Source organism: Lemur catta, chromosome 15 (assembly GCF_020740605.2).
Source record: "Lemur catta isolate mLemCat1 chromosome 15, mLemCat1.pri, whole genome shotgun sequence".
NCBI classification, from domain to species: domain Eukaryota; kingdom Metazoa; phylum Chordata; class Mammalia; order Primates; family Lemuridae; genus Lemur; species Lemur catta.
Window position 1 is genome coordinate 17,150,891 of NC_059142.1, and position 21,573 is coordinate 17,172,463.

General features: G+C 43.4%; 1 protein-coding gene across 1 annotated transcript in view; it reads right to left on the bottom strand.

The window, feature by feature from the left end:
- The window catches only part of VPS53 (VPS53 subunit of GARP complex), a 137,552-nt gene continuing 115,979 nt past the window's right edge, over positions 1-21,573 (bottom strand). Inside the window, exons 19-22 of the mRNA XM_045526163.1 lie at positions 19,312-19,381; positions 5,358-5,495; positions 3,602-3,706; positions 1-3,071 (exon numbers count right to left, since the gene is read on the bottom strand). Of these exons, the coding sequence (XP_045382119.1) occupies positions 2,901-3,071; positions 3,602-3,706; positions 5,358-5,495; positions 19,312-19,381 (484 nt within the window). The 3' untranslated portion in view covers positions 1-2,900. The remainder of the gene's footprint in view (positions 3,072-3,601; positions 3,707-5,357; positions 5,496-19,311; positions 19,382-21,573) is intronic.

A 21,573-nucleotide genomic window follows, 5' to 3' on the forward strand; every position in this document is an offset into this window, starting at 1 on the left:
TGACATCCAGTAATGCTTTAATTAACTGCAGTACTTTGGGCTCCAATATGCACCAAGAAATCACTTCCAGATGGGGAAAAATGAAAGATATTTACACAAAAAAGCAATCCCTTTAAGGAAATTTATATCTCCCATGGGTACAGAACTTTGAGGGTCCAAGAGGCTATCTATTTTGATAACTACTAGAATGAGACTGGAAACTTTTATTTAATATATAAAATGCAATAGTATTCTTTACATATGCCAGCTTTTCATGTGTCCGTGTTTCCAAGGCTATTGCTTAAATGCAGTTCTATTTTATTTTTAGGAATCTGACTTGGAGTAGACAAGAAGTGTGAAACACTTGCCTTTACCCTCCAGCAAGCCGGTTATTTTGAGAGTTCTCTTCCTAGGGAGGGGAATGACATTTCCAGCTGTGCGCTCCTGGCATTTCCCCCAGCATTCTGTAAACAGGGAACCGGGATTCCTGGGCCAGCAGCCATTCAGGATGGGCCAGCGTAACATCCCCCGCACCAGGCAGCAGCCTCAGGCCTGTCACGCTGGGCTCAGCCTGTCTGCTCTCAGCCCTGTTGGATCTGCGTGGAGGAGCCTCCCTAGACATGACAAGGCAGGCACCTTTTGTGGGTGGTGGGCCGAGCCCTGGATACTGAACCTTTGTTCTTCAAGATAGGGAGGAGTGGCGAGAGTTAGCTTCGATCCCAGAACTGAACCTGCAGGTCAAAACACCCTGTCCACTGTGGCTCCCCGTTCACCGTTACAGTCCAAATGGAATTTTCTCCAGCTGGGGCACCTCTAAGCCAGCTATCAGAGAAGTGTGCCCATAACAAGAGCACTAGTGAATTCTTTACTGATTGTACATTACCAATATTTATTTTAACCACAAAGTGACTTCAAAGTTGTTTTTGTCTTTTGGTTCTTAAAGGGGCTCTAGAAAGTGGAAGGAAGGAATGGGCACAAGTTTAGCTGAATCACAGAGCTGTTAAGCTTTTGCTTTTATCATGGATGTTCCTTTTATATGTTATTTTGAATAACATATAAAACAAGATAAAACAAGGCTTCTGCTTGGGATTTGGTCAAATCAAGAAGAATCCTAAACAGTGTGGGGAGAGCCTGATCCCTGACATGGTCCCCCCATCAACACGAGTTTAAAATCGCAGCTGCCAGCTCTCGGCAAAACACATGTACCATGCTGGTACCAGCTCGGGTGTACAGTAGCTACTCTTGCTTAGAGAACTTGCTTACATTAAATATACAAATGTGCCACAGGAACGCTTCAATGCAGCAAAAGCTTCAATGCAGCAAATTTCTCTCTACTGCAATGGTTCGTAGCAAGGAATAAACATTATAATCACCTATGGACCTTTTAAACCCATATGCCAGGCCCCACTCCAGACTTCCTGACTCAAAGTCTCCAGGCATCTGCATTTCTTCAAAGGGTCCCAGGTGATTCGGAGGCATATCCCCTGTGGAGAAGTATCCTGTCTTTACAGGATGCGCATACTGCATTCAGTCCCCATCAACCAGACAGTTAACGTAACTCCTACTGACATCTGCTGGCTCCTTGGGGATTACTGACAATGTAATAAATCAAGAAAGCAACTTCCCTGGCTGTGACCACCAACCGTGGAAAACAGCAGCTTGACATCTCAATGCCGTTACAGAGATGTCCAGAACTTGGCTCCTCGAGAATGAACCAAGAAGAGAAGTGTGGATTTGTAAACAAGAGAGTGACAAGAACCAGGTGCCGGAGTCCATTGGCTTTCCCAGCTCCCCTAGGTCGACGCAGCTGGCGGAGTCGGCCGCACCGTCTGGAGATGGGTCATTGCCCTTCTCTGCAGTTGGTGAAGGCTGGGGAACCTCGCCAGGGCACCGCGACGGCCAGGCAGGAGCCACCTGCCGAGCTCCTGGTGCTCTCCCAGTGCCCTCCCCGCCCCTCCTGCACTTGGCTTATTCATTAATAGAATCTTTCCCTAATGGAGCTCCACTCAAGGTCATGCCTCTGTCTTCCACCCTTTATTTTCTTTTCAGTGTTCTCAAATTTGAGATGCCCAATACACGAGAGGCGGACTGACCAGCAGGAATAGGCTGGAAACTGATGAAGAAACAAGGCCCAGGATCGGAGCTGGGTCTGCCCCACACCCAGGTCAGGAGCCCCACGGCAGGTAGGCCACCTGCTTCCAAGGCCTGGCACATGCAACCCTCTTGGGTCAGAGAGACTGAGGGCATCTCTCCTTTAGAGATTTCTGAGAAATGGGGAGAACACAGGGATAACCTGGCCAAGGCATGAAAAGTACCAGAAACAAAATACGTACTAGGAAACTGGGATTTACATGGAAAAGTATGCACATTTCCATTGCCTTCGTAAAGAAAGGCTAGTTTTCCACCTGTAATTTGCCACTTCATTAACTCAGGCTCTAGAACCAAACCCAGAGACACAGGAGGAAAACTCAGCATCTGGCTGCAGAGGTGACCTTAACAGTAGCAGCGGGAAGAAGGGGTGGGATCCAGACTTCCTCATCCAAGCTGCCTGGGCAGGTGTGCAGCAGGAATGGGGCCCACGTGTCAGAGGGTGTGACCGCCACGCTGAGGCTACATGAATCACTGACAGTGCTCCAGCCAAGAGCAGCCCTGAACACAGGGACCTTCACACCGCCGCCTCTCCTTCAGGATCAGACATAATCTAAATTGCCTTATTATAACCCGGCCCTTACTCAACGTCTCCAATTTGGACAGGAATTAAGACAGGGCATGGGAGAGACTCATTAACAACCCGGATGTCCCAGAAAGCTTCAAGATGGATGATCTGAGAGTCCCAGGGCGCACAGGAGAGTTTGAGGGGCCTTCCAGGGAACTGGGTGTTGAGGGTCACCGGCCAGGGAAAAAAAGTGCTCCGAATGCTCCTACAGTCTCTTCTTAATTAGCTTCTCGAGTTTGCGGATGCGAGATGACTCCTGTTCCGGTGTTGGGGCCATGAGGGACAGGGAGCTGGAGGCTTCTGTCCCCGAGGGCGGGGTGGGCAGCCTCTGGCGCAGCAGCTCCAGCATGCTGCTCTGCTCGCTTCGCTTCAGCCCCTGCGGGGGAGAAAGGAGGGTGGTCACCACCTGGGCCCGAGTGGCCGGGAAGGCAAGGCGCAGTGTCTGGGTGTGCTGAGGGCTGAGGCTCTCAGAACAGCACAATGACTCTGAGCATAATGGGCTGAGGATTAACACCTTCTTCAGGGGAATTACCAGCCCTGGGTAGTACCCGGGGAGAACTGTGGAGGGAAGAAAAAGTAATAGGATAGGAGAGAAAGAAGGGGTTGAGAGACAAAAGGACAGGGAAAGATGGGGGGAAGGAACACCCCCGCTCTTCATGCCACTCCTTGCACCCCCACCCTCTGCAGAGCAGTAGGTCTCAGCGGCCCCGAGGTCCTATTAGAATCCTGAGTTCACACGCCCAGGACCATCCTCCTCAAAAGGGCTCCTCGATTCCGGTCTGTGCTGTGGGGCCAGGCACGTGCATTTTGAGAGACCCTCCAGGAACCTATAACCCGCCCCCCGTTTAGAACTACTGAGTGGGAGAAGGATGAGCAGGTGTGAACAAGACAGGACACTGGCCTAACCTTCATGTCCAGTATCTTCTGGAAGGTTTCTGTGTTGCAGTCCGTGAGGAGTTTGATGTAGTTGTCAACAAACACCACCAACGGTTCATGAGGGGCCATCACTACCTACCGAGGGAGGAGAAGGGAGGAGAGGAGAGTAGGTCTCAAGGAGAAAGAACTCACAGCTGGGGGCAGGGTCCCCTCTCCTCGCTCCAGCCAAGCATAAAATGGATTCTGCAAGAGTCCCTCAAGCAGCAGCAACCCGAAACTCAGAAATGTCCTGATGGCCTATTGTGTCTTCACATTCAATTAGAGCCATGTTTCCTGAATTGGCTGAATCATAAATATCACCTGGATTTCTTTTTAAAGAACAGATACCTGTGTCCCTCCTCTAAAGATTCTAACTCAGCTGGCCTGGCTGGGGTCCCAGGTGATTTTTCACTATTCTGGTGATGGGCACACTGAAAGCCCTGACTTCAATTCATCCATGTAACAAAAAACACTTGTACCTCTTAACTATATCGAAATAAAACTAACTAAATAAATATTAGGACCATTTGGGAAACACTCTGTCAGAGGGTCTCCTGTTTGAAACATTTCATGGGTACGTGGTACCCGGTCCTTCTGTCTTGATATATCCTTATTCCTGAGAAATGGAAAGCAGAAGGGACTGATGTAAGTGGATTTTCTCAAAACCAAACATCCCAGAGCTGCCTATTTTGAAGGCTTAAACAATCTTGAGCTCCATTTAACTGCATTTCTTTAAAGTATCAATTGATACACAGACAGACGGAAAGGAATGGCACTGCAGTCCTCAAATTCATTTCCATTTCCATCCCGTATCTGATTTTCTTCCCCCAGGAGACTGATTTTGTTTGGAATTCCTGATAATGTACCAAAGAGTGGCAAGGGCAGTTCACTCAGGAATCCTCCACAGTAATTCCCAAACTGTATGCTCTCTTCCCCCGTGAGCAAGCCAGGGAAGCCAAAGACTAGGCTGCTTCCGATGTCCTCAGGCCATAAACTAAGGTCTGTGCAGGGCCCTCACCTGGTCCCTCCTGCAGGAGCCTGAGGTCCCACGGCTACTCTCTACTCCTGCCACCATCTGAGTCATTCTGTTTGGGAAACAGGCCTGAAGCGCCTACAGGCCCTGGACTTCTAAGACACATCAGGTGCCATTTGTTCTCTGGCTGTCACCCCTCTTCCCAACAGGCCCCTCGCTTCTCAACAAGTACAGGTGGAAATCAGATGCAGATGCTCAAGGCTTCAGACATTCATCACCAGAGTACAATATTTTGTTAAATGAGGCTTTAAAAAACCCATTTGCTGATTAGATTCAGTTACTACAACATCTGTTCAGAGTTCATTTAAAGCCGCAGAGCACAGAGAGCCAAAAAGGCTCATGTGGAAGGGAGGAGCCGATGGCTGGGCCTGAAATTCCTGCTGAGGAGCAGAGGGACCCCTGACTTACCCACTGATTCACAGAGACAACTTCACCTCACTTCCAGTCTTGGCCAAGTCGTTTTACAAGACGATCCCATGACGACAAAAAATTCATTCGTCAGAAAAAACGACCAATCCCCAAGCAACTGGTCACTGACTGTCCACAGTACCTGATGAGGCCAAAATTCCGTCCGGCCCAAATGTGGACAATCTTTTGGGCCCTGTGGGGATAGGCCCCACCCTGTGCTTTCAAAAACCAAAACTCCTTGGAACAAGTGATCAAATAAATAAGCAGCCCCTTCTATCAAAATCCCCGAGAAAGACATGTCAGCACCTTAAGGATCATCTCGGCCCGGGTCATGCCTTTCACAACGATCTTAGTGTAGCTGGCGGGTGCCTTCCTCACCACCTGAGAGCCAATGGAGGGGAGATCGAGCAGGACCATCTTCAGGGAGTGGGTGTCCAGCAGCAGCTGTGGGAGTGAAGCAGAGCGTTACTGGTCGCTCCACAGGGACCCAGCACCTTGAATGACATTTTCCTGATTATACAAGTGATACATTCTCATTGCAGAAAATTTGGAAAATAAACAGAAATATAAAAGAAAAAAATTATAATTCCCATTACCCAGGAAAAACAACATCAAGAAGCCACAGGTTGTTTTTTTTTTTTGAGACAGGGTCTCACTCTGTCACCCAAGCTGGCAGTGCAATGGGGCAACGGCACGATCACAGCTCTCTGTAACCTCAAACTCCTGGGCTAAAGCGATCCTCTCGCCTTGGCTTCACAAAGTGCTGGGATCACAGGCATGGGGCATGATACCCAGCCAAAAAACCAGTTAAATGTGGTATAATTCCTGCCAGTTTCTGTGTGTGTGTATAAAAAACTAAATTAGAATTATATTTTACATATGTGCAGTTTTATAACCTGGTTTTCCCACTTAATATATGAAGTTTTTGTATTGTTTTTCCATCTTGGCAGTCTTAAAAAAAAAAAAAATCAAGAATTTTTTTTTCAGTCACTGCACTCCAGAGTGAGACCCCCATCTTTAAAAAAAAAAAATCATGATTTTTAATGGCTGTATGGTATTCTATGGGGGAGGCGGTGTTTGTATAAACTTTAAGATCTTTCCAAATGGAATGCACCTATTCACACATCTGCCAGCAGTGCAAACTGTACCCTCATCAGCACTGAAAACTGTCATGAAATCTTTCTTATTTGTTAGGCAAAAAATGGCAACTCATTATTGCTGTATTTTGAATTTCTCTGCATGCTAGTGAGGATGTAGGAGATTTAACCAAATTTAAACGCTGTATCTTAGCAACAATCCACCTTTTCCTGTTTGTTTGTTTTGGTTCTCTTGGATGCCAACTATCTAGAAGGATATCAACTTTCCTGACTGGCAGGAACGATGCTGTTTCGTCACAGTTGGTGTTCATGAGGCCCTGCCCTGGAGGTTATTTACTGTTCCCATTTTACAGATGAGAAAACTGAAGTTCCAGAGGTTTAGTAACTCACTAAACTCATCTCATGAGATGGATGGGGTTAGGTGATGAAGAGAACAGGAAGCTGTAATTCCATTTCCTGCTGCCCAGGTAAATGCCTCTGGGCAGTTTGGGCTCAGAGGTCACACTGATTCCTGCCAACTCCCCCATTACTGCTGCTGTTCTTGACAACCAGGTGGCACAGAAAACGAAATCAGCATTATATTGTATCTATATGCAGTTTTATAACCTGGTTTTAAAGCCAGTAGGGTAACTCTGGCCTGTTTAGGAGAATGGAATCACACCACCACTAACCAGACAAGGCAGCAGTGGGGTAACAGTTCCTGCTGCCACTATTAAAATCCGATGATAACGATCAATCCTCAGTTTAGGACAAGGTCTGCGGCCTTGTGTAATTAATATCAGGCAGGCAGGAACGGAATCCCTTCAGGCCTACGACACTCCGCATCCTCTGATTTTCCGCTTACTTTGCTTTGGACAGGAGAATTAATGACTATGGATAAACTAATTAATGAGAGACTATTCATGGTCATGGTGATTATAATTTTGAAAATGGTATAAAAATTAGGGGAAGACAACAACGTTTTATTTGGAGTAACTTAGATGGAAATGTTACTCTCAAGAAGTGGCAAGAAATGACACTCGGGATAGGGTAATTTTATGCAGTAATGTGGCTAGTCAAAGGCTGAAACTACTCAGGTCATTCAACTGCACACCAGCAAAGTGCCAGGGCATTTTGGACCTTTCTAGATTTCCAGAGATGAAAAGTCATACTACCCTAGTGTCTGCATTTTGAAAAGGCTTACAGAGAAGCGGACACAAGCATCCAGGGGAGAGAATGGCACAGACTGCCGAGGCCCACATGAAGAGCCCGGCGTCAGCACTTCCCAGAGCCCCACTGGAAATGACTACTGCCTTCTCAGAGGGAAGCCAGTACGTGCCTCTAAAGAATAAGCATGCTCAGTTCCAGGTGGATTAAAATCCTAGACATAAAAAGAAAAACTTTAAAAAACTTTTAGAATAAAATATAGAGATTATTTTTCTTGTGTATGGGTGGAGAAGAATGTCAAACATGGGAGAGGTTGAAATATCTACTATCCTAAAATAAAAGAAGTCTATATCAGAAGACACAAGCAAAGTAGAAGATAAGACACAAATCAGGAGAGGCCATGTGCAATATTGACAAAGGAATGATATTCAGAACACATAAAGATTCCTACAGATCAATAACAAAACGATCAACTATCCCAACAAGGACAACAACAATGGGGCAAAGAGAAAACTCAAATGCCCAAAAGGCATGTGAAATGATACTTAACCTTATTAGTAATTGGAAAATGCAAATTAAAACCACAAATGTATGCCATTTCATACCCATCAGAGAGTCAAAGGTAAAAAGGTTGACAATCAAGTGTTGGCATAGATATGGCACTGAAATTCACAATCATGGTGAATTTCATGGTGAAAGTAGAAATTAGTTTAAGTGCTTTGGGGGAAATTCAGTAATATTTTCATATTTTCTTTCTTTCTTTTTTTTTCTTTTGAGACAGAGTCTCACTCTGTTGCCCCAGGTAGGGTGTACTGGTGTCATCACAGCTGATCCAAACCTAAAACTCCTGGGCTCAAGCGATCCTCCTGCCTCAGCCTCCCGAGTAGCTGTAACTACAGGTACAGGCTACCACACCCGGCTAATTTTTTCTATTTTTGGTAGAGATGGGGTCTCGCTTTTGCTTAGGCTGGTCTCAAACTCCTGACCTCAAGGGATCCTCCCACCTCGGCCTTCTAGAGTGCTAGGATTACAGATGTGAACTACCACGCCCAGCTTCAGCAGTATTTTTTTAAGTGAAGATGCATATAATCCATAACACAGCATTTATATTTACATCCTTTAGAGAAATTCTTGCCCATGTAAAAAAAAAAAATGTTTCCTGCATCCATCCACTGCTTGTAAAAGAACAAGATTTGAAAGAACTTAAAGGCCCATCAACAGGAGAATGAATAAGCAAATGGTGGCATACTCATGCAATGGAATATAATACTGAAGTTAATATGAATGAATGCAGACAACATATATCAACATGGATAAATCTCAAAAAACATAAGTTGGGCAAAAAAAGCAAGTGGGGAAAGGATATGTATTTTACGCATTTATATAAAGTTTAAAAATATGCAAAACAAAATCACATATCATTTGTGAACATATATACATATCACATATTACAACACATGTGGGAATGATCAAAATCAAAATCAGAATAGTGTTTACCTTTGGGCAGAGAGGAGGGGGTGGGCAGGGTGGGGTCCATGGGGGGCTTTAGCAATAACTGTAATGATTGACTTTACATAAAAATGATCTAAAGCAAATGTGGGGAACATTACAAATTTTACTGAGCTGAGTGGTGAGAGCTGGTGTTCTTTATAGTACTTTCTATACTTTTTAATATTTTGGAAATTTATTTTTAAAGTATGCCATTTGAGGACTGGCAAGGATTCAGCTTTTGTCTTCCATGTAGCAAATTCTGAGAGCCTTGTCAAAATTAAAGCCATGTCTTAGCTAGGAAAAAAAAAACAATATGTTTTAAAACATGTGGGGATACTTCCTACTTTTTCTATACTTTTGACTTCCCGGAGATATATTATATGCATTAATAATTATATAGTCTTAAGTGACAGGAAGAGTTTTGAATGAACCAGATATAATTCTCTTTTGTCCCCCATATCCAGGGTGATATGACACTTTCATTCCTTGGCCAGTCACAATAAAATTCTGTCTTTACCAGACTGCTGAAGAGATGAAAACCTTGGTTTCGGGTTTTACATAAAGCAATGCAGTCAGAAAAGGCGGGAACCAGTCTGACAGATTTAGCAGCTGTTTGTAATAAGGGAAGATAAAAGGTACCATTTATCACAAAAATCTGCTGGTTTTCACCTTTGAAAATAGCTAATGGCTCATCTCCTTATGCAAGCAGCATCGGGCAAGAGGTGGCCACTGCCAAATTTGCTTGCACCGCAGAGATAATTTTTAGGGTAGTGTGGGCTGGCTGATGGTGACAGGCTATTGTGCTTTAAGGGTGGCCAGCAACACTGCGCCTGTGGAATTTCATCATCCAGCAACAGAAACCACTGAGGGAGACACTTTACTTCTTAAAGAGCCTCCTACAATTCTTGGGGGACACCGTGGCTATGAGTAGTGATGAAAATCTTGAGTAGGTAAGATAAAGGCACACGCTCCTAGAAGGCAAGGAACCATATATGTGCTGCCATGTATGTGAACAAAGCCATATAAGTGAACCATTTTGCTCCAACCCTATAAAATTCTTCAATAATGTGGTGCAGAAAAGACAGTTCCAAGATATCAAGGATGAATGGACCACGGTCAGGGCATGTCCTATTTCTTTCTTTTAAATTTAGGCATAATTTTCATACAGTGAGGTACACAAAGTATACAGCTGGATGCACTTTTACATATGCACATACCCTATTGCCTAATTGAAGATACAGGGCATCTCTGACATCCCAGAAACGGTCTCTTCCAGTCAATGTTCTCCTTTCTTCCCCAACAAAGGTAACCACTCTTCTGCTCTCTATCCCTGTAGGTTAGTGTGCTGCTCACAAACCTGTTATGAACATTCTTCTACATGTCTTTGGTGGTCATAAGCCCTCCTTTCTCTAGGGTGGAAGCTGCTCAGAGTAGAATTGCTGGATCACACAGTAGCATGTCTGTCCAATAGTTTTCCAATGTGGTTGTACCAAATTCCATTCCTAACAGCACATATAAAATTTCTGGTTGCTCTACATCCTCACCAAGACTTGGTGTCGTCACTTTTTAATTTTAGCTAGTCTGATGTCATTGTGATTTTCATTTACACTTCTGTGCTTACTGGCTTTTTGGATAGCTGTTTTTTAAAGTGCCTGTTCACATCTTTTGCCATTTTTCTGTTCGTTGACCATCTTTTTATTTATTTATTTATTTTATTTTATTTTATTTTTGAGACACAGTCTCGCTTTGTTGCCCGGGCTGCAGTGAGAGCCGTGGCGTCAGCCTAGCTCACAGCAACCTCAAACTCCTGGGCTCAAGCAATCCTCCTGCCTCAGCTTACCGAGCAGCTGGGCCTATAGACATGCACCACCATGCCCGGCTAATTTTTTCTATATATATTTTTAGTTGGCTAGATAATTTCTTTTTATTTTTAGTAGAGACAGGATCTTGCTCTTGCTCAGGCTGGTCTCAAACTCCTGACCTCGACCGATCCGCCTGCCTGGGCCTCCCAGAGTGCTAGGATTACAGGCGTGAGCCACCGTGCCCAGCCGACCATCTTTTTCTAATTGCTTTGTTAGAAGTTTTTAAAATATGTATTTAGAATACAAATACTTTATTAGTTATATGTATTACAAATATTGTCTCCTACCCGTGGCTTACTTTTTAACTCTCTAAATGGTGTCTTTGGATGGAAAGAAGTTCTTAATTTTAAGTATTCCCAAAACCAATCTTTTATGATTAATACTTTCAATGTTTTACTTAAGGAATCTTTGCCTAATCCAAGGTCATAAAGGTATTCTCTTATATTATCTTCTAGAATCATAATCCATCTGGAACTTATTTTTTAAAAATCGAGATATAATTCATATACCATAAAATTTACTCTTTAAAAGTGTACATTTCAGTGGTTTTTTAATATATTCAAAAGACTGCAAATGTGATATTTCAGAATATTATCTAGTTTCAGAACATTTCACCATCTGACAAAGAAATCCTGTACCCATCAGCAGTCACTTCCCATTTCCTCCTTCCCCTTAGCCTTTGCCAACCATGAATCTACTTTCTGTTTTATGGATTTGCCTGTTCTGGACATTTCATATAGACAGGATCACACAACATGTGGCCTTCTGTGTCTGGTTTCTTTCACTTAACATAATGTTTTCAAGGTTCATCCATGCTGTAGCAAGAATATTTTATTCTTTTTGATGACTGAATAATAGTCCATTGTATGTATACACCACATTTTGTTTATCCGTTCATCAGTGGATGGAAATCTGATTTGTTTCTACTTTCTGGTTATTATGAATAGTGCTGCTCTGAACATCTGTGTATAAGTTTTTGTGTCAATATATTTTTTTCAGTTCTTTTGGGCATATACACAGGAGCATAATCGCTGGGTCACATGGTAACTCTATGTTTACCTTTTTGAGGAAGTGTCAACTGTTTTCCACAATGGCCATACTCCTTTACATTCCTACCAGTGACACGTGAGGGTTCCAACTGCACCAAATCCTCACTGGAATTGATTTTGTACATGGTATTTTGTACGTGGTGAAGGTCAAGAGTAAGTTTTTTCCAATATGGATATCCAACTACCCAGCACTACTGACTGAAAAGACCAGCCCTTCCAAACTCAATTGTGCCACTTTTGTCAAAAGTCAAGTGTCTATGTATGTGTGGTCTATTTCTGAATTCAAGTCTGTTCTGTTAGCTATTTGTCCTTGGTGCCAGTGACACACTGCCCCGATTACAACAGCAATAAAATAAGTCTCCATATGCTGAGGTTTAAGTCCTCCAACTGGGTTCTTTAAGATTATTTTAGCTGTTCTTGGTCTTCTGAATTTCTATCCAACTTTTAGAATCAGCTTATCAATTTACACACACACACCCCTGCTGGGATGCTGACTGGGACTGCACTATAGCTACAGATTAACTTTAGAAGACTTTATATCTTTTTGAGTCATTTAATCAATGAACATGAAAATCTTTTAAAGGTCTTCATTAACATGTCTTAATATTGTACAGTTTTCTGTGTAGAAGACTTGTATATTTTTTGATAGATTTATTCCTAGGTACTTAATGTTTCCTGATGCTACTGTAAATAAGGTCATTTAAAAATTTTCATTTTAAAATTATTTGTTGCTGGTATATAAAAACATCTTTTTCATACTGACCTTATACTAAGCAACCTTGCTAAATTTATATTTTAATAGTTTATCTATTTTTATTTACATTTATTAATTTGTGTATATTTATTATCTGTATTTTATATTATTTATATTATTTTATATTTTAATAGTTTATCTATTAGATATTATCATTCACAATCACAATCTCTGTAAAAAGTGATAGTTTTGTTTCTTCCTTTCTAATCTTTATGCTTTTTGTTTCTTTTAAAAATATTTTTTGCCTTCTTGTCCTGGCTAGGACTTTAAGGACAACATGGGATTGAAATGGTGACAGCAGACGTTCTTGCCTTCTTCCTAATCTCAAGAGACAGAAAACCTTTCCATATTTGGCCATTAAGCATGATGTTTATTGTAATTTTTTTTTTTTGAGACAGGGTCTTGCACTGTTGCCCAGGCTGGGGTGCAGTGGCGCGATCATAGCTCACTGCAGCCTCAAACTCCTGGGCTCAAGCAATCCTCCTGCCTCAGCCTCCCAAGTAGCCAGAACTACAGGCTTGTGCCACCACGCCCAGCTAATTAAAATTTTTTTTTGGTAGCACTATGTTGCCCAGGCTGGTCTCAAACGCCTGGGCTCAAGCTGCCTTGGCCTCCCACAGTGCTGGGAGCACAGGTGTGAGCCATTGTGCCCGGCCCCAGTTTTTTTCATTAATTAATTCATGTATTTCACATGATTGCTCAGTGCTGCTCAGTCATCCCACATCCAGGTCCTTGATGGCTCTGCCGATGGCTGTCAGCTCCTCTGGAGCATGGCTGTGCCTGTCTCCCAGCTGTGTGTGGCACAAAGGGAGGACCCTTTTGACTGAGTGACAGGAGAGGCTTCGAGCTCCCAGCAGGAAGGATGGCCTCACAGAAATCAAGATGGGTCGCAGCCTAATGGGGCAGAGAAAACTGAGTGGCTGGATAGAGAAGAGGTTCAAAAAGCTCTTTAGAGAGAAAAAAGTGCTGTGCAAAAGGGGGAAAGTTCTATCTGGCGGAAGTGCACACACAAAAAAAGGAAGAAGAAAATTTAGCTTTTCTGAACATAAGTTCTGCAATAAGAAAATCTAGAAGGAAGCTAGTGTAATTTCAGAAGCAAGGAAGTTTTGCATCAATTCCCAAAATAAAATTTTATTTTAGATTAAACATGAATGGGCATGGGTGGGAGTAGAACACTACAATTTAAAAAAAATCTTGTTATTATGGAGAATGTCAAACATATATGAAGCAAACAGAATGTTACAATGAGCCCTCACTTCCTAGCTTCAACAACCAAAACATCCCATCATTCTCACCTCATCGCCTCTACTCCAGTGGCACTCAACGAAGAGGTGATTTTTGCTTCCCACTCCCACACCTGGGGACATGTGGCAATGTCAAGAGACATTTTTGGCTGTTGTCATACCTGAGAGAGTGTCACTGGCATCTGGTGGACAGAAGTAATGGATGTTGGCAGGGGTGGGGGCAGAAAAGAAAAAAAAAAAAAAGAAGTAATAGATGCTGCTTAACATGCTTAACATGCCCCCAGCAAAGGATTCTCTGGCCCCAGATGTCAACAGTGCAGAGGATGAAGAACCCTGCTGTATCTCACTTCCTAATCCTCGTGCAATTTTTTTGAGGTAAAATTTACATATATTGTAATATATAATTCTTAACTATGGGTTTTGTTTTTTGTTTTGTTTTTTGAGACAGAGTCTCGCTCTGTTGCCCAGTAGAGTACCATGGTGTTAGCTTAGCTCACTGCAACCTCGGACTCCTGGGCTCAAGGGATCCTCCTGTCTCAGCATCCCGAGTAGTTGGGACTACAGGTGTGCACCACAACACCTGGCTAATTTTTTTAATATTTTTAGTTGCTGGGCCAAATTTCTTTGTATTTTTTAGTACAGACGGGATCTCACTCTTGCTCAGGCTGGTCTCAAACTCCTGAGCTCAACCGATCCTTCCACCTTGGCCTCCCAGAGTGCTAGGATTACAGGCGTGAGCCACCGCGCCCGGCCTTTAACGGTGTTACTTTGACAAATGGATATACCCATGTAATCCATATCCTCTCCTAAGTTTTTGTGTATACCCTATATCAGATTTAATAATTTTCCTTCTATTTCTACCTTGCTATAAAGAATTATTATTACTAATGGGTATTACATTTTTATCAACGTATTTTTTTCAGATTGCTTAAAAACACACCTTTAGAGAATTTACCTAGGAAAAGCGTACCTGAGAATTTTTCCAACTGCCATGCTGTACACACAACTTCATTCTCTTTTTCCACAGAGTTAGAAGATTTTGAATTGAGTTTAAAAGTCAATATGACCATGATGTAATACATACATACAATGGGATATTATTCAGCTTTAAAAAGGAAGGAATTTCTGACACATGCTACAACCTGGATGAACCTTGAGGATATTATACTCAGTGAAATAAGCCAGACACAAAAAGACAAACACTGTATAATTCTACTTATATGGGTAGGCAAATTCATAAAGACAGAAAATAGAACATGGTTGCCAGGGGCTGGGGGAGGGGGAGTGAGGAGTTATTGTTTAATGGGTACAGAGCTTCAGGTGGGAAAGATGAAAAGGGTCTGGAGGCCTTGCATGGTGGCTCACGCCTGTAATCCTAGCACTTTAGGAGGCTGAGGTGGGAGGACTCCTTGAAGTCAGGAGTTTGAGACCGGCCTAAGCAAGAGCAAGACCCTGACTCTACTAAAAATAGAAAAAATAAGCTGGGCGTGGTGGCAAACGTCTGTAGTCCCAGCTACTTGGGAGGCTGAGGCAGGAGGATCACTGGATCCCAGGAGTTTGAGGTTGCAGTGAGCTATGATGACACCACTGCACTCTAGCGTGGGTGACAGAGCAAGACCTTATCACAAAAAAAAAAAAAAAAAAAGAGCATGTAGGTGATGGTGCTGTGGTTGCATAGCAGTGTGCTCGTACTTACTGCCACTGAACTGTACACTTAAAAATGGCTAAATGGTAAATTTTACATTATGTATATTTTACCACAATTTTTAAAAAGTCAATATAGTACATAAAAATAATACAAAGGCAAAGAAAATAACTTCATAGACATGCAATGTACTGCTCAAAGTATTTTAGACTCCGCAATGTAACAGCTCTAGACGGGGCTTTTGAGAGTGTCTGGTTCAGTGCTCTTATTTAAACATGAGGAAACTGAGCCCAGAGCAGGGAAGCAACTGTTTGTGACCACAGAGACCATTAACGACAGCGTGCGGACTGGACCCCAAGTCTCCTTTTACCCATACCACACTGCTGCTTTCTCTATGGTAAGTCTGGGCCAATGGATTCCATTTCTATTGTGCGCTCATTCATAAGACAACCACAGCCATAATTCTAATTAATGACCCTGCAAATCCCACAAGATTCTCTGAAAATTACAAACTGGCAAGAAGCATTACAAATACCCGTATGGTTCAGTTTCTTGTGCCCTTGCAATTGCTCAAGAGGACTCTGGGGCCCAAAGATAAATAACTCACTTTATATAGTAATCAGGGACAGAAGAAAGAGCAGGAAAATGTCTTCTTCCCCATTTTCAGCATAAGCATTAAAGCATAACCTAAATTTAGGATCTAGCACCTTTGTGGCAAAGCAGACACAGCTGAGATTAGGCTAAATTTTAGCTTTGAATTTCACAGCTTTTGTTAAAGCTTGGATTACAGCCACTCGAGGACTTGAGGCAAAACCTGTTTCAGTCTCTGAACACCTCTTTGTTAACTTCTCGATTCCGATGGCTCTGCTGCCTGAGTGAACATGCCTGCAGCTACATGTTTGGGTTTCAAGGCTCATATGCTCAGGGCAAGCATGGACCCAGCTAAACCTGAGCTTCATGTGAGAATCCTTTAAGGACCACACTGCCCTGTAGTTTCTACCCTATCCACGCTCTCTCCGGGCTAGGCCTGTAGCAATCCACACTCCCAGACTTCCTGGGTCTGATTGGGTAAAACTCTAGTTCCAGCAGATGCTTTTCTCATCCATACGCCAAAGTGGGAGTTAACACTGGTCAAATTCATATTTCTACGGAGGTATTGGTTTTGGGTCTGAGCTGATTAGTCTAATACTCTTTTAAAGAAGAGAGAATCTTAGGAAAATAGATAGGACATTAGATTTATGTGACAAAATAAAAATGCCACGGTTATTAGACACTAAATCAGTTAGCAAGGCCTGGGCAAAGCTGCAGAGTCATGAAAACATGTTCCCAGTGAGTCAACTTTGTGTTCCAGTGGCTTCATCCCCTCTGGAGCCAGAAACATAGTAACCAAGAACTCTGTAGCTTCTTGCAGATACACAGATCTTAATCATTCCACATCCTTTCTGATTACACACAACAATGAGGTGAACGGAATGAATTCCCAGTAAACATGTGCTAATGAAACAAGTTAGGGCATTATTCTGCTTCCAATGGAGGGAATTAGTTCTGTGTTTATGACATACAAGGGTCAAGAATTTCAAAACACTGAAATGCTACGGTCAGGCACAGTCAGTGTTTGAATCCACACAATCGCCCAGGAAGTTCTGAGAACACTTTTGACTCTGGCTAGAGCTGGTTGGTCAGTGAGCCAGCAGCAAGCCCTCACGAGACGTCCCTGTGCAGGCTGTGTGCAGGGAGATATCAGGGAAGATGGGCAATGAAAACAGAAGCAAAGTCATGTCCCTGGTCTCAAAAAGCTTAGACTTACTAAGAACGGGCATGTATTGAGGGCTTACCGTGAGTCAGACCTGTGCCAAACGCTTTATGTGCATTATTCCGTTTAATCCTCATAACTGCCCTGTGAAGTGTTACTGTGATTATCCCCATTTCACAGGCGAGGAAACTAAAGCACAGCGAGGTTAAGTAACTTGTCTGAGGACAAACAGTTGCTAGGCTGTAGAGATAGGATTCAGCTCTGTGATTCCAGAGCCCATGACCTTAATGCTCAGACCATACTGCCCTTTCACATCATAGGAAGGCCACTTGCTTACAAAAAAAGGATTAAAAACACACTGCACTTACCAGATTCAAGAGCTCTTGCTATGCACAGGTACTATATAGCTGGCCCTATGTATCTATGGGTTCTACATCCATGGATTCAATCAACCCAAGATCAAAACTATTTGGGAAAGAATTATGTCTGTACTGAACATGTACAGACTTCTTTTTTCTTTAAATATGAAGGGCTGGGGGTTATGAGGAGGGGTGCTTAGTTGCCTTGTTTTTATTGTTGAGACAGAGTCTCACTCTGCTGTCCTGGGTAGAGTACAGTGGTGTCACTGTAGCTCACTGCAGCCTCCAACTCCTGGGCTCAAGTGATCCTCCTGCCTCAACCTCCCGGGTAGCTGGGACTAAAGGCACCCGCTACAACACCCGGCTGGTTTTTTCCCCCCCTTTCTTTTTGGTTGACATGGGGTCTCGCTCTTGCTCAGGCTGGTCTCGAACTGCTGAGCTCAAGCAATCCTCCTGCCTCGGCCTCCCAGAATGCTAGGATTACAGGTGTGAGCTACCATGCCTGAACCATAGTTTTTTCTTATCATTATTTAACAATACAGTTTAACAACTATTTACGTAGCATTTATATTCTATTAGGCATTATAAGTAACTTAGAGATGATTTAAAGTATATGCGAGGATGTGTGTAAGTTATATGCAAATACTACACCATTTTATATCAGGGACTTGAGTATCTGTAGATTTAGGCATCCGAGGGGCTCCTAGAACCTATTAATAGATGGATACCAAGGGATGACTATATATCCTGCTTTGACTCTCCATGAGAGACCTCCAATGCGCTGTGGCACATGCTAGGTTGCCACCTTGCTGAGGCATGACTCAGACCAGCAAAGGAGGCAGGGCCCTGAGCTGGGAGAGAGCTGAGCCTCTACCAAGTTGCTTCGTTTGGTGGAACAGCAAGATTTGTGGAAATGTCTTGAATTATATAATCTTCTTACTTAAAAATATAGTTTGAGTTCTTTTAAATATAAAAAGTAACTGAAACATGTTTTCTAAGCACTGACAGACTGAAGTCTAGAGAGGATTTAATGAATATTTGAGAATCATTTTTGATGAGCATATCAATTGTCTGCATCAAAGTGGGTGTTCTGAAAGAATTAGGGGCTATTATTGTTTGCTTCTTTTTTAAGTAGTTTAAACTGATCTCTGGACTCAAACTGCTCAAATTTCAGATAGTCTGAATTGGTAGTAGCTGAAAAGAGACGACTTTGCTTCAGTGCTAAGGTGACACACACTATGGGGAGATGCCCCAAAACACAGAATTCCAGTGAACAGTGTGGGACTAATCCAGAAGGCTCTTGGGTGAGGTGAACTGAGATTGTCAGTACCCAGCACAGAAGCCTTTCCTTGCTTGTCACTCGTAAGTGGTCTCTGCCCCAGCCATTATGGGATTCGAGGTCATCAGAGCCTTTGCTGCCCCCTTTGCCTGGAACATTTCCTCCTGGTCCTCGCAAGCTCCAGCTCTCGGAGAAGCCTTCTCTGACTGTCCAGTCTAAAGCCGTGACTCCCTCATGCACCTGAGACCCAGCTTTCCAACCTTCAGCCTGCTTATCTGAAGCTGAAATCGTCTACTAATTGGTTTGTTAGCTTGTGTGATATCTGTCTCTGCCTACTGGAATGTGAGCATCATGAAGGAGAGACCTATTCTGTCGTGTCCACCGTGGTAGACCCTGCACCCAGAACAACACATGTACTTAGCAGGTGCTCAAACAAAATTTTTAAAAATAAATGGATGAATGGATGAATGAAGAAAGTTGCCAGGTCATCAGTACTATCCAGAGTAGATCTTTACTGGAAGGATGTGTTTGATCTATGACAAAAGCTGTAAGGCCAGGGCTCTATGCTAATTTCATCTCACCTGTTCTGCTCCCACCATGCTAATTGGCTTGCACTTGAAGAGGTGAGTGATGAATTTGGGAATGAAGGAGCTGTGGATAAAAAAGAAGTGACAAATTAGGCTTATTCTCTCTTCTGTAAAGAACTGCGGAAACTTTTTTTTAAGGTTCCACTTATTTCCATAAGAAAACTGAGAATCAAGGTAGACACTACTGTCATCCACCAGCATCCACTGCCTTCTTTTTCCTTCCAACCAAAGCCTTGGTTTTGGTTAGGTATACGAGCCTTGATATGCCAAGGAAAAGTTGATCCCATCCCATCCGGAATTTTACAGAGATAAATTCTAACTACTATCAGCCAGTCAGAGCATGGCATTCCCTTGGTGACTGTTGTTGGTCCTAGGAGGGGGACATTATCTAAGCTGGCCCAATCAGACTGGAGGGGAGGACTTTCATTGCGAGGCTGGGGCAAGACTCTCTCTCCTTCCTTTTAGCGCATTGCTGCATTTGGATATAAGATCTAGAGCTGCCATATGACCACCATTCTGAGGATAAAGCCAGCCCCAAGGACAGCAGGGTAAATAATCTGGATCTCAATGACATCACTGAACCACCCAATCAACCATTCTCAGATCTGTCCTACCTCTGGATTTCTAGGTATATGAAATAAAAAATTCACATACCGTTTAAGTCAGGGCTTCTATTACTAGTAGCTGAAAACATCCAAACAGATACTAGAACAGAATATACAGGAGGTAGGTATGGGGTCATAAATGCAAAAACAGGAAATAATTGCTAAGGGAGTAATTGTCAGATCAAGAAATAAAATACATGATCCTCTAAAAATTTACTGGGGACTAAAGGATAACCTGGACCACGTGGGTTGATGATGCTGGTCTAGGGGAAAGGGAGAGAAACTGGAATAGGTCAGGAGGGCTTTTTAGGAAAAAAACAAACTGCAGAGGCCTGAGCCAAGACAGCTGGGTTGTGCTGGTGGAGAACACAGGTGTAGCAACTGGGAATGCTTATAATCAAGGCAAGATCAGAGTGAGCTGACCAGGTGTGTCACGAGGGCCCATGACCCATGGAGAGACGATGAAATGAAGCAGGATTTGTAGGTTTGGATCAAGGCTGCCCAGCATCTCTCTTCTCACTCTTCAAATGCTGCTCCCAGGCTGGTAACCTCCATCTTCTTCAATCTCTCAGTATCTTTTCCTGTACGCTTGCACCCACTCTAATACCTAATGACTCACTGGACATCTTAATGGAATGGCTGCTGGCACCTGAACCCAGCACAGCCAAGCTCAGTCCCACCTGGAATCCAGGTCAGTGGGCTGGGTCTCATGTACCCAGTCACTCAAGAAAGAAACCAGGAGCTACCCAAGGCTGCTTCCTCGCCTTCAACCCGCAAATCCAATCAGTCACCAACTCTTTTCCTGAACCCCCACATCCACCCGGCCCAACAGTCCCCACTGCTACTGCCCTCATTGCTTCCCCCGTGAACTCTTCCAAGCATTTCCTAATTGCTCTCCGTACCTTCAGCCTCACCCCTTCTAACCCAGCTGGTGCCAAAGGCATTTATTTCAAATGCAAACCTGATCAAGTCCCTTCCCTGACTAGAATCCTCACAATGGCTGCAGACAGCCATAAGGGGGCTGGATGGCCTCCTTGATTCTCAATTTTCTGTCTTCAGCCTCAACATACCACGCCTCGGCACCCTGTGCTTCAACCCGGCTGGGCTGCCTGAAGACCCCGTGATTCTGCTGGCTACTTAATGCCTCTGTGCCTTTCCTTACACTGCTCCCTCTGCCTGCAGCACCCTTTCCTAGGGCCTTGTGGGTCACACACACATCTCTCAGACTCTGTTCCTCTTCTAGGAAGCCTTTCCTCAGCCACCTCCACCACACCCTACACGGCGTCCATAGGCCTCTCCTAACATCTAACCTACTTTATTATACTTATTTGCACATGTGTCTATTTCTCTTCACTTAACTGTTAGGCAAATGAAGGCCGGGCCATGTCTATTAAGCCAAAGCACTTAACTCTTGTGTATGGGACACAGGAGGTGCTCAAGTGAACGCATGTTGAATAAATAATAAATGTTTTAATAATATTAATAGTAGCAGCTATCACTTTTTGAATGTCAGCTTGGTACCAGCACTTTACCCAGAAGTTTACATGTCATTCTATCCTCCCAACCACTGTTTATAGATTTGTCTTATAATCTCCACTATTGAATGGAAGAGAGTCAGCTTAGTGGATGCAGGAAGTCATTGTGGTTCAAA